The sequence below is a fragment of the Coturnix japonica genome, chromosome 22 (assembly GCF_054131305.1).
Source record: "Coturnix japonica strain WE chromosome 22, WE-NBRP24, whole genome shotgun sequence".
Taxonomy (NCBI): domain Eukaryota; kingdom Metazoa; phylum Chordata; class Aves; order Galliformes; family Phasianidae; genus Coturnix; species Coturnix japonica.
Window position 1 is genome coordinate 7,064,055 of NC_140684.1, and position 13,778 is coordinate 7,077,832.

The following is a 13,778-nucleotide window of genomic DNA, read 5'->3' on the forward strand; positions in this document are numbered from 1 at the left end:
CAGCTCCAAATGGCCCACTCTGTGTAGGTGGAGATTAGCATGCTAAGAAAACAAGGAAGATGGCTGTAATTCACCTTGTCCTTGCTGGAGGGCTGCAGTACAGCACTAACAAGTCTATGTGAATTCAGAACCCTCCATCTCACAGACTGCATCAGACACACGGAGTGACAGCACAGCAGGTCAGGGATCCCAGAGTCACAGAATTATCAAGGTTGGAAAAGACCTAGATCTTCTAGTCCAACCATTCCCAATACTTCCAGGCTAAATCATATTCCTCAGCACCACATCCAAGCATTTCTTGAGTCCTTGAGGTGATGAGGTGATGCTGCAGCACCTCGGGGCCGTGAGGGCTCCATTGGGCCGGACACAGAGCAGCACCTCATGCCCACAGGAACACAATGCAGGGCTATGAGAGTGGAGATACTCATAGAGTCCAGTCCCAAGTGATCCAGCAGCACTGGGCAGGCAGAGCACAGTGCTCCCAGAGGGCGCTTTCTGGAGCCTGAAGTGCCCGTTTGGGGTCGGGCAGCCCATCTGACCCCCACCATCACAGCACAATATGGCGGACAATATGGCGGCCGTGCGGTATCACCTCAGCGGTGCCACGCGCCGGAGCACGCGACACTGCCAGAGGCGGGAAACGGCGCGAGGCAGCAGCACGTGCAGCGATTGGGCGGGGCTGACTCAGGGGGCGGGGGTAACAGGGAAGTGGGCGGGGCCTGGTATCCGAGATGGGGCACAACGCTCACAGCGCATGCTCCAACGGCACTTCCGGGATACCGGTGGGGGGGGGGGGGGGGGGGGGCGGCGCGGTGCTGTGCGCATGCGCACTGTTGTACGGTGGCCTGGAGGCGGCGGGTGAGGCCTAAAGCCGGGCGGGTTGTGCTGGGCGCTGTGGCGGTGATGGCGGCCTTGTTCCGCGGCCCAGCTGCCGGGTAGCCCCGCTCTGTCCCGCTCTGTCTCTCACAGGGCCCAGGCCGGGCTGGATGCCGGCTGCTCTGGGTCGTGCCGTTCGTGTTCTGTCGCTGTGCTGGCCCACACTCCGCTCGTGCTCTCGGTACCGGCTGCTGCTTTGCGGGGCTGTGCGCTGTGTGAGTTTCAAGCCTCGTGTTGGTGCTGCTCGGCTCCTCGTCCCTCTGTCCGCACACACGGGGCTGGGCCGGGCCTGCAGTGGGGATATGGCCGAGCAGAGATATTGCGTGGATTACGCCAAACGAGGCACGGCCGGATGCAAGAAGTGCAAGGAGAAGATAGTGAAGGGGATGGTGCGTATAGGGAAGATCGTTCCCAACCCTTTCACGGAGTCTGGTGGGGATATGAAGGAGTGGTACCACGTCAAGTGTATGTTTGAGAAGTTGGAGAAAGCTCGGGCCAGCACTAAGAAAATTGAAGATATCACGGATTTGGAAGGGTGGGAAGAGCTGCAGGATGGGGAGAAAGAGCTCATCAGCAACCTCATCTCAGGTGAGACTGCAGGTGGGACACCAGGCACCGCACAGCTGTGTATTCACCTTGTAGTTGCACGATGGCTTGGGAGGGACCCTTTGGTTCCAGCCCTTTGCTGTGGGCTGCCCAGAACATTACAGAATCACAGAATGAACCGGGTTGGAAGGGACCTCAAGGATCATGTAGTTCCAACCCCCCTGCCTGGCAGGGCCATTCACTGTATGAGAAATGTCCCTCCATCCTCAGTTTGAGAACTTGCTTGTTCCAATATATCTTACATACATTCAGGGTTGCTGTAGATTATGACTGGCTGCTGGTTTGAACCCTTGACTTGCTGCTTTACAGAAGCTACGTCCAAAGCTGCGAGTACACCGAAGAAAAAAGCAACAGTTCAGGCTAAGCTCACGGCCACGGGACAAATAACCAGCCCCCAGAAGGACCCATTGGCTAATGCCACTCCAAAGAAGTTCTCTGGCTTCACAGGTGAGTCTTAAAATGATTCTGGGAAATCCTTCTCTTCCAATAGCAGCAAGTTGTGGTTTTGTTCCTTGTCACTTTAACAGTGTTATTAGGAAAATGAGCTCCTGTGAAGGTGCATGAAGCAGAAATAAGATAGAAGCATCTGCCAGCAGGAGTTTGTTTTCATTGAGGCTTTAACTGTATTTGTCTGGTAGAGCTAAGGGAGAGAAATCCTGAACAAAATAAGTGGGGGAAAAAAAAAAAACATGTATTTTTTAATGTAATTAAAATTTAGGCCCAGATTTTGGGGTAGCACATCATTATTCAGTTCTGAAGCTTCATCACCGCAGTGGGTTTGTTCTCTTCAGATTACCTAATAGATGTGTTCTCGTCTTCAAAGTCTGCCTGTACTGTACTTATTAAAAGAAAAACCTGTTGGCTTTCGTTCAGCCAAGCCCAAGAATTCTGAAGAAGTGTCTGCAAACTCTTCCCACAACTCCAGCCTGTCTGCAAAGAACTGTGATCCCAAGCACAAAGACTGTTTGCTGCGAGAGTTCAGGAAGCTCTGTGCTATGGTGGCTGACAAGCCTAGTTACAATGTGAAAACACAGATCATCCAGGACTTCCTGAAGAAGGGAAGTGGAGGAGGTACGATTCCTGCTTTGCCTTTTCTGCATGTGAAAGCCCTCTCAAAATTAAACTTCCATGTTATTATGGCAAAAGTAAGGGAGAATTAAAGTCAGATTGCTCTTCAGGCTGTGAAGAGTGATTTCTGAACTGATAATGTCTGCAAAGTGAACTGCTATCTAAAGAACAAATGCAGATTAGAATGTCTTGGGTCAGAACTGCCTTGGATGTTTGTAGATGCCCCTAAATTAGCACCAGAATCAGATGTGAGAGAAATTGTGGATCCCCTGAAAAATATCGTTTGACATGAAGCAGAGCAGTACAGTGGAACAAGGAAGACACAGCTGTGTTGGTTTTTTTCCCCTCAGTCATGTTAATGAGTACAAATAACCTGAGCCTGTAATGAAAATGAATGGTGACAGTTTCTAATGGTGTGTGCTTTTTTTCCAGATGGTTTTCATGGCGATGTATACCTGACCATTAAGCTGCTCTTACCAGGCATCATTAAAATTGTTTACAACTTGAATGATAAGCAGATTGTAAAGCTGTTCAGTAGGATTTTTAACTGCAGCCAAGAAGAAATGGTCCGGGACCTGGAACAGGTGAGTACAAAAAGCATCTCTCTTAATTTCTTTGTGCACAAGAGTTGGTAGCTGACTGTGCATGTGTCCAACTCCATAGCAAGACAAAGAAAATGGGTGAATTCCTTCACCTTTGTTGTCTTGATATATACCTTGATATATAGAGCCTTCTAACGACACCACTGGACAGAGATTCTTGGATTTACAAGTGGATTAATCCTGGGGAAATACGGGGCCTGGGATGCTGCAGCAGTAATAAATAAAATACAGCAGTCAGATGATAGTAGTACTTCTGCATGCATTTTTGCAAGTGAAGTGGCTGAGCAGATGTATTCTGTGTCATGGCAGCTTTATTCTGATGTTTGGCTGCAGTTCCTTCATGCAGTTGCAGCATTGTTTCTGTGCTGTCCTGTGCTTGCTGGAATCATGTTGAATCTCCATCAGTAGCTTTCCCATTTGCTCTGACCAACACCCTTGTTTTCTTCTTGGAGACAGGGAGATGTTTCTGAGACAATACGCCTCTTCTTTGAGCAGAGCAAATCTTGTCCTCCTGCAGCCAAAAGCCTCCTGACCATCCAAGAGGTAGATGAGTTTCTCATCCAGCTATCTAAGCTTACTAAGGAAGATGACCAGCAAAGTGTGCTGCAAGATATCACTCGCAGGTAAGGGATTAAAGAGCCTCTGAAGGCTGACCATAAAATTAGGAGTGGTTATCTACATTTCACAAGCTGGAACAGATGGAAAAGTAATCATAAGCTACAGCGACTGAACTTTATATCTGTAAGCTGCTGTCAGTGGTTTGATTGGCTCCTGTTCAAGTCAGGGTGGATCATCCTTGTCTGCTAATATACTGTTGTATCTGTGCTAAACAAATGGTTTGCAAAACTATCCTACTGAGCTTTAAATTAGGTTATTGCTCCAGGTAAGCTGGGCAAAGCCTTCAAACCATGTAGGCATGCTGAAGAGTCTTTGCGTGGCTTAGCTTGTCATAAAAACTCACTCCAATTGCCTTCCGTAACTGAATTTTGGAGGGCATCTGTACAGAGAGACAAAATTAATATTAGCATTCAAATATAAAGATGATCAAAAGCCTTTTGGAGATTCTTTTTTTGCTTCTGGGTTATCACTAATAAAACATTCATTTGAGTTGGAACCCAGCAGAATGGGAGACCTGTTTTTGCAGAGGCCTTGACAAGTTTCCTTTTTTCAGCTGGAAAATAGTACAGATAAGTGTCTACCATCTCTGAATCTTCTTTCACACTTCAGATGTACAGGCAACGACCTGAAATGCATCATCAGGCTAATTAAGCATGACTTGAAAATGAACGCTGGCGCAAAGCATGTGTAAGTCTCACCTTTCATTACGAGGTAAAAGCAGAAGTGAGCATTAGCTTCATAAGCCATGAGCAGCAGAGATGAGACTGATAACGTTTTCCTGTTGCTCTCGATTTGCTCAAGGTTGGATGCTTTGGATCCAAATGCTTACGAGGCGTTCAAAGCATCACGCAACCTGCAGGATGTGGTGGAGCGAGTCCTGAAGAACCAGCAGGATGCTGAGAAGACGCCAGGTGTGAAGCGAACGCTCAGCGTGCAGGCCTCTCTGATGACCCCAGTTCAGCCTATGCTGGTAATGTTGGCCCCCCTGCAGGGATAACCTATAGCAGAGGAAGAAATGGAGTTCTCATGTGTACTGTCAGAAATGTTCACCTTTAGGAATCAGTAGACAGATAAGTGATACAGATTTTCATGTATAATGCCCTTTTTTAAAGCGTTTTCTACTGAGCTGTTCTGAGTTTGCAGGTTCAGTTATGCTGCAGAAGCAAAAATCTTGACTTGATTTCAGTCCAGATGAGACCTTTTAGTTGGTTTCTTTGCTGTCATCTCAGAAGCTGACCCTTTTTACCTGGAAAAAGCTTAAGCTCTTATTGGATTAGAGCTTCAAATAAGTTTGTCTTTTGAATGAATCAGAGCTCAATATTTTACTGTTGAGCTCAGCACACACCTACAGAAGGTGCAATATTTACACCTCTGAGTGGAGGAGATAAAAGCTGAGCAGCTGTAGTGTTCTGAGCACATGCAGGCAAATGAAGAGAAGCAAAACTTGGATTGGGCATCAGACTCAGATGTAAAGGATTGATGGTTGATGTGTTCAATTAAGTTAAAGTAGCTTTGTTTTAAAATCGCATCATCTGAATTTCTTTTGCTCTTTCCTCTCCACCTTTCTAAGGCTGAAGCCTGCAAGTCAATAGAGTATGCCATGAAGAAGTGCCCCAATGGCATGTATGCAGAGATTAAATACGATGGTGAGAGGGTTCAGGTCCATAAAAACGGAGATCACTTCAGCTACTTCAGCCGGAGCCTCAAACCCGTCCTTCCTCACAAAGTAAGCACCTGCAGATTGTCTGTTCTTGTATCCTATAAAATGAGTGGGTTTCACAGGTTCCTCTGGGCAGGGAGGATACCTTCTGTTGTCTGCTTTTTTTTTTCTTTAATTTCTACAAGTATTCAAATCTAAAAAACCAATGCATAGTAGAACTGTAATCAGTTTGTTTCGGTGTCTTTTAAGACCTTGAAGCTACAGTTAACCTACCTGCTCTCAAGTCCTCTTTATATGTTGCAGTTGGTTTGGCTTGATGCCGGTTGAGTGACTTTGTTATATTTGTTCAAGTCTCTTTTTCTATTTATAGATGATGTTAAGGTCTGTGCTGCAGTAGAAAATATGCACACGCATCTCTCAGACGCTTCTGGAGAGAGCATCTGCACTGCAGTGAGTCCATCTCTTCAGTCAGACCCCTTTCTGTGTTCTATTCCCTCAAGGTAGCTCACTTTAAGGACTTCATTCCCCAGGCTTTCCCTGGTGGGCACAGTATGATCCTGGATTCAGAAGTTCTTCTAATTGATAATAAAACTGGCAAACCACTTCCTTTTGGATCTCTTGGTGTACATAAGGTAAAATCTATATATACGTATATATAAAACAAGTCCTTTGTGGCCAGAGGCTGTTATTCTGCTGTCTTAAACACACTGGCATGTGTTCAGTTATCACAGAATAATGTAAGAGAGCTGGTGCTTCCCAGAGAATGTGGGGGGAAATCTAAGATCCCTGGGAAGGCTGCTATTAAAGAAAAGGTACCCTTATAATACAGTAGATTTGATATTAACTTGATCAGAAGCAGGATAGGGAGAAAACTGCAGCTTATGGTGTTTAAAAAACAGAAAAGCCTTGGAAGAATTTGCAGTTCTGTGCTTGCTTATAGCTGCCTATAGAAAAGCATAGCAGATCAGGAGACGAGAGTGATGCAGACATGGATGTAATCCATAAGAGTGTTGTGCTTTGACACATTTGTTCTAAATGTGTGTTCTAAGAATATTTCAGTCTTACAGAAGCAGCATCTTTTTGTGTGTTGTTTTAAAACTCCCTGCTGCTGTGAGATTTTTCAGCTCATCTTGATTGTTTTGCAGAAAGCTGCTTTCCAAGATGCCAACGTCTGCTTGTTTGTGTTTGACTGCATCTATTTCAACGACGTCAGCCTGATGGACAGGTATGTATGTGTGGCACGGTGTGAGAGCAGCCTGCCAAGCTGCTGAGCGTGGACTTACTGGGTTGCAGTACCTCTGCAGAGGGAGCAGCTCACTTTGGCTGCAAGGCTTGGCTGTTTACTCCTGTAAGATTAAGAGAGCATGGGGGAATCTTTGGTGCTCCATCCTGCTCTGCTGTTCCAAAATATCAGAGTAAATGCATTTCAACTGAAATCAGTGGGTTTCAGTGCTCCACTCATGTCTCTGAAGCTAAATATTCTTATCATAGATTTGTTTTATAGCTTCTTCCTGGAGGAGCGTTAAAAGAATTTACTACCTGCTCTGAAACTATGGGATAAGTCATTTAACTGTTTAAATATACTTTCTGAAAGTTCACGTGCCTGCTGCTCCACGCTGAGGTTGCTTTATGTCCTTAGTATTCTGTGCTCTGTCCTAGGCCTCTGCGTGAGCGTCGTAAATTTCTACATGATAACATGGTTGAAATCCCCAACCGGATCCTCTTCTCAGAGATGAAGCACGTCACAGTGAGTTGACCACATCTGCTGTTTAATTTAACACTGCACTGTAAGCACTTCCATGGTCCTTTACTATGTGACCCTTTGTATAATTAAGGCTGCTGATCTGGCAGTTTCTGTCAAAATAGGCTGTTTCTGGTCTGCGTGCAGAACTTCTTGGGCTAATGTCTCAGCTACAGCTGCTTTAGTATGTTTTTAATGTGCATATCTTTTTTGGTTTTCTTAATAACTATATAGACGTTGCAACTTTGTTGTTTGGAGCAGCTAAAGCCTGTCATAGTTTCCTCTACTGTGCTGCATAGAGAAGACTAAACAATGACTGAAGAGAGCAGAGCTTCCAGTCTCCAGACTGGCCACTCCAAGCTCTTTATTTTTGTAGCACAGATACATTCTGAGTGCTAAAAGCTGCATTTAGACAGCAATAAGCCCAATTTTCTCTTTGATCATTAGGCACAAGCCTTATGCTCTGCTGCTCCAAGTGGAGAGTGTGAGCACTACAGCCATTTGACAGGCTTGAGCTTAGCACAGTGCCTTTCCTTTTCAGAAAGCTTCAGATCTAGCAGATATGATTACCCGAGTCATCCGTGAGGGACTGGAAGGACTGGTGTTGAAAGACATAAAGGTAAGTTTGCATCTCATCTTTACTGGTGGATGCTGGGATTTAGGGGGAAGAACAGACCTCTCTACTTAATACTGAACTACTTAGTCTGAGTTTAACTTCAGCCCTATTCTGCTTTAAGAGGTTTCTGATGGTGCCTGGAGGGGATGTACAGGAGCTTTACCTGACTCTCAGTTACTGTAGTTTTTCTCTGGGATTTTAGTATTGTTCTTCTCTTGCTTGTTTTCTGCCATCTGGTCAGAGCTCAACTTTTGTGAGCTTCATGATGTGTCTTTGCACCATCAATTCAATTTATATGCACCTGTAGTGTGACACAGTCCAGCAGGCAGATCACTGAGCTGGTAACCAGAACTGCATTTTAATCACAGCTCTGCTGCTTCTCCCTGGTGTGATACTCAGCTGAGCAGTCTTGAAACACCTTTAGGTTCTTGTAGATGCTGATATCCAATCCAGGTTACTTCCTGTACATCTGAGCACTGCAGAGCTCTGGTATTCATAAAGCAAGGGCTGTTTGAGGAGATGGCTGCCTACAAAGTCATCTCCTTTCTCACTGGGAGGTTTTTGCTTTGTTTTGCACAGGGTAATTATGAACCAGGAAAGCGGCACTGGCTGAAAGTGAAAAAGGACTACCTGAATGAGGGTGCAATGGCTGACACGGCAGATTTGGTGGTGCTGGGAGCTTTCTATGGGAAAGGCAGTAAAGGTAAGTCTCTGGTGTTAATCTAAGTCAGATTGGTTGGTTCAGGGAAATCCTAAGCTTTTTCCTCTTCCAGGTTTTCTGTAGCATTAAGTCTTGGGTTGGCCTTTCATACAGTAACAAGGCTCTCTGTTCAGCTTTGTGTGTGAACTGATGCTGAGAAACCATCTCAAACCGATGGCCTTAAATCTCCCACATGGAGATGGGTTTGGGTTCATTACTTTGATTTTTGAAATGCTGTAGGTTGTCCTGTAGAAGATATGAACTGCTGTGCTCTCCCTTCCCCAAGGTGGGATGATGTCCATCTTCCTCATGGGCTGCTATGACCCCAAGAGCGAGAAGTGGTGCACTGTGACCAAGTGTGCTGGTGGCCACGACGATGCCACCTTGGCCCGTCTGCAAACAGAGCTGGACATGGTGAAGATCAGCAAGGTGAGATGGGCTATGGCAGGGAGGCAGAGGAATGCTCAGCACAGGACTTGGTAAAAACATCTTCCTGCTGAGCTGTGTGTTGGTTAAATGCAGAATTTAAGAGCTTTGCCAGGAGAAAAGAGTGGCTCACTTTGAGTTAAATCAGGTAAGTTCTCTATAAACCTGTATGTGAGAACTGAGGGGTAGGTGTGGCCATCTCCTAACGATGAGCCACTGCTTGAGATTTGTACTCAAAACACTGAGCAGGAATTATGGCACCATCTGGTTCCTGCTGAAGCAGAACTCTTTCTTGGCATGTTGCAATTTGTGAAGACAGCCACTGGATGGGGCTGTAGTGAGAAACGGCAGTCAGGATGTGGTTTTGCTGCTAGAAGTGCTGAACTTCGAGACTTGCATCAAAGTGCAAAATCTGGTTTTTCAAGACCTAGCATAAAAACAGCTGAATGTTAATATTAACTTGAGATCCTGAAGGCCACTGGCATCCAGGTTATAGAGTCTTAAAAATGTGTGATTTCATATGAATTACAATTGGAGGGGCATAGTGGTGTTCTGTATGGCATGGCAACGGGTAGCAGCTGTGTTGCAGGTAATCTTTTGTAACTCTAGAGGAGAAATTGCTGCAGATCAGTGCACTGCAAGTTTCAGCAAGTTTAATCCGTACAAAGGCAATTAAATACCTATTTGTCAATCTACTACACGATTATCTTTCAGCAGCCTCCTTTGTTGGACTCGATTCCTGTATGATCACAGGTGTTGTCTTGTTTTTGTGCTCTTAATAGGATCCCAGTAAAATCCCAAGCTGGCTGAAAATTAACAAAATCTACTACCCAGATTTCATTGTCCCAGATCCAAAGGTGAGTGCTGTCATGAAATGTTTCCCAGCCCCAATACAGCAACCTACTTCTTATATAATTGTACAGATTATACCTGTTACGAAATTAGTATTCATGCTTGGGAGAGGAATTTAAGCATGAGTTTTTATCTCTGAATCCTGCAGGTGCATTTGAGACTAAGAGCTTCATGAGGCAATCGTTCCTGCAGCGCCTCTAGGAAATGTTTTTGTACATTAAATCCCTCCCAGAAGTGAACTTACTGAAAAGAAGCAGTTAGAGTACAGTTAAGTCAGTTGAAGTACAGTTGTTACCCAGAATTTGCTTCTGTTATTATGCTAAATTTACCAGGGTGCTTTATGCCATTTATGTGTGATGGGATACGAGGAAATTGGCAATATGTATTAATGGAAGATCTCAATTCACTGGAATGCAAAATAAGTAGAAGCCTCCTGGTCACCTTAATTAAGAAAGCGTATACATGGAACTTTGTTGTGCTGGGAGCAGGAGTTGTAGAAGTAGAGGAACTCAGATGCATTAAGTTTAGTTCATGAGAGTACACAAGAATGTGACATAGCTTCCTTCCTCACTGCTGTGTTTAGAAAGCCCCAGTGTGGGAGATTACAGGGGCTGAGTTCTCCAAAGCTGAAGCCCACACTGCAGATGGGATCTCCATTCGCTTCCCTCGCTGCACTCGCATTCGAGATGACAAGGACTGGAAGGCAGCCACCAACCTCCCGCAGCTGAAGGTGAGTTAACATGGCTTGCTTCTCTGCAGCGTGCTTGCAAATAAGTTCTGACAGCAGCCTATATTTAAAAGATAAATTCTGATAGGGTATGTGCTGAGGACATCTGCTGACTAGCACCTCCAGTGGCATGTTTTGTTCTGTTTATTCTAGGCTCAAGTTGTTTTCTGGACTATTTTGATGTGAATCTTATTTTTTTCCATGGTTCTCTTTCTCCTTGAGTCTTGAGAGCTGTTGTGTTGTGTGCTTCTGGGGAAGGTTTTAGCTGGCAGCTAGTTCTATCAGCTCTTGTAACTGCCTTCATGGTGAGCAATTTCCTTCCTGAAAGAGCTGACCTTAATTCTCTTAAATGTTTATGGTCATTCGGTTTCTCAATAATTGCTGAGATTGCAGGAGGCATCTGGGAAGTGACTAAGGGTAGCCTGGCCTGGTTCCATAGCACAGGGGCCAAATGGCAGTCTGCCCTGCTCCAGGGCTGCACTGCCCCATGCAGCTTCTATGCCTCCTTCAGTGATAGAAACCAGTTGGCCTGGTGCCACCCCAAGCAGTAAGTCAGCTGCCCGTGTGCTCTGTTCTCAGTCTAGTCATTGTCATTTGGGCTGTCTTCGCACTGCCTACAGGGACACTGACAGCAGATGTAAATGCTTGTCATGCCATCGAAGAAAGGATTCAGTCTCTCTGCAGGAATGTTTCTGGCTCACTGTGCAGGTAGGGGGGAGGAGAGGTAAAATACTCTTGGACAGAATGTTGGATGTTGGCCATTTTTCAGTCCAGAGAACCAGGCTCTGAGGAGTTAGTCTGACTTGCTTACTGGTAGATGATATTAATGTGTGGCTTCCCTTAATGTTGAGCTGCTGGGTAGAGAGCAGAGAGCTTGAACACAGCTGACAGAAAAATGGTGACAAAGAGGTGCAGGAAGAAAAAAACGTAAGAGCAAATGCTTCATGGGGTGGGGATAGAAAGTGAGAGGAGCACATGAATTACTGCTTATGTCCACTTAGGTGAGGTTTCACTGTGGCTAAAGGGAATGTTTTGTTTCTGCTCGGACAGGAGCTGTACCAACTCAGCAAAGAAAAGGCTGATTTCAGTGTTGTTGCTGGGGAGGAGGAGGAGTCCACAGCTGGCAGCAGCGGAGAGAATGAGGGAAATTCCAGGTCTTCCACACCACACAAGATGACTAAAACTCCTCCTAAGTCCCCTGCAAAAGCCATGAAACCAGAAGGTAAGGCCCCTCCCCATGGAGGGGAACCTCAGGATGTGTTCTTCACCTTCTATGCGCTGCTTTTATAAACGTGTTTTAGTTAATGGGCAGAGCTGGTTTCAACCCTTGGTTTGGCTTGTGTCGGTGTCTCAGTTATAGACACCACCAAAATTAAACATGATGTAATCTCTGTGGGACTTGCAGTTCCTTTTTATCTTTAATCACAGTCCTTAACAGACTGTGTAAGACTGGTCTGAGCAGCAAACCTGCTGCTCCTGTTCCTGCAGCTACATGCCCTTCAGTTAGATACTTTTGGCCATGAACCAGCATTTAATTTTATTTGGCTTAAGTTCATACATACAGTGCAAGGCACCTGGAGGGGATTTCCAGATAGTAGACTGCAAAGCCATGTGCTGCAGAATAACCTGTAGCAAATTTCTGAGCAATCCCAGAAAGATGGTGTGGTGACAGCAAGGAGGAAAGCTGAGCTGTGGAGTCAGCTGGAGAGAAAGAAGGGCAGGAAGATGCCCTGAGCCATTAGTGGTAGAAAGCAGCATCTTACCAGTTATGTTCTAATGCACAGATTTTCCAGAACAGATTGGGAAAGCCTTTTACCTTTTCATATCCGTGTTTTTCTTTGCCTGCTTTTAATATACAGCTGGACTGTAGACAGGAACAGTGAGATACATCCTTGTTTTTAGGCACCAAAGCAGTCGCTGAATCCCCTCAAAAGGCAGAGGAGAAACGAGGAGAGAAGCGAAAAGCATCTGAGATAGAAGACAATGGAAAGAAGGTATGGACAGTTGGGCAGCAACCACTCAGGAGGCATTTCAATACTGCCTTCCATGTAGGAAGCATTCAAAACTTTTCCACAGCAGCATCTCAAATTTAAAAGGAGATCTAAGGGTGGAGATAGTGATAATGAGACTTGTAGAGAAAGCAGATTTCTGCAGTGTTTTTTTTCCCATACCAGCAGAGTTGACATTACTTTGTCATTCTCAAGGCTCTCTATCCAGCAACCAACAACGTCCTGCTCTTCAGAGGCAATGCATTGTGATTGTTGAGTGGCTGCTTATAGAAAAGAGCTGTATAGGAATTGTCCTTTCTAGCTCATTGTGCAGCAAAGTGTAGGAGTGTATTAAGAATTGCTGAGCTATAATTTACTGATAAGATTGGAGTAGCTGTTTGCTACTTGATGTGAACAGCAAGTCCACTCCCAGGGCAATTATAGTCTCCCACTTCAACTAAGAAACACCAGCTTGTAAAGGCAAAGGCATTAAAACCCCATTCACCTGACCACATCAGCATTATCACTGAAGGCAGCACTTGCAGGGGTTACTGATGGAATAATAATTCCCTTATCCAGGGGTCACTACTCTGTTGTAGTACCTGCCTTTTAAGGGAGCTGTATGAGCGTTACTCTTCAGTGAGATGCAAGTATAATCTTAAGCTATTTTCCACATAGTGTAACTTTTTAACCAACCTTTGCTTCTCTTTCACACTGCACAGCTGCTGCTGGACATATTCACTGGTGTGAAGCTCTACTTATCACCCACTGTAAAGGACTTCAAGAAAATCCAGCGCTACTTCATAGCATACGATGGTGATCTCGTGTCAGAGTACGATGCAGCCTCAGCAACACACATTATTGGGGACATTGATGAGAATCCTGGTGCTAAGCGGGTGTCTCCCAAATGGATCTGGGAATGCATCCGGAAACGGAGACTGGTGGCCCTGTGCTAGCAGGCAGGGCAGCTGAGTGCTCTTTACACTGCTACACTTCAGGAAATCCCTGAGGGGAACAGTTGAAGTAGGTAGGTGGAAGAAAAAGGGTGAGATTCCTCTGTGGGGATGTGGATAGAGATATCGTGCTCAAGTCCATCAGAGGTAGTTAGGATGATCCATAGCAGCTATATGGAATGAATTAAAATAGCTCTCTGAAGGATGTCACTGCTGTCTCTGTTTCTCTGCCCATAGTGTAGACCAACACCCTTATCCAGGTGCTGGTTTCATCTCTGTGGGTTTTTAAAGTTTGGGTATTTTTTATAAATAAATAAATAAACTGAAGCAGTTTCTCCTTTTGCT

At 45.2% G+C, this 13,778-nt stretch overlaps 1 protein-coding gene across 1 annotated transcript; it reads left to right on the forward strand.

The window, feature by feature from the left end:
* Positions 1–832: 832 nt before the first annotated feature.
* Positions 833–13,770, forward strand: LIG3 (DNA ligase 3). The gene is given in 21 exon segments (XM_015880624.2): positions 833–1,464; positions 1,792–1,929; positions 2,356–2,553; positions 2,983–3,134; positions 3,609–3,775; positions 4,380–4,457; positions 4,572–4,740; positions 5,341–5,496; positions 5,931–6,062; positions 6,576–6,655; positions 7,090–7,139; positions 7,142–7,177; positions 7,713–7,741; positions 7,743–7,790; positions 8,367–8,490; positions 8,774–8,916; positions 9,696–9,770; positions 10,349–10,495; positions 11,543–11,714; positions 12,395–12,486; positions 13,203–13,770. Coding segments are annotated over 21 exon segments (2,898 nt in total). The 5' UTR covers positions 833–986; the 3' UTR covers positions 13,437–13,770.
* The last annotated feature ends 8 nt before the right edge of the window (positions 13,771–13,778 follow it).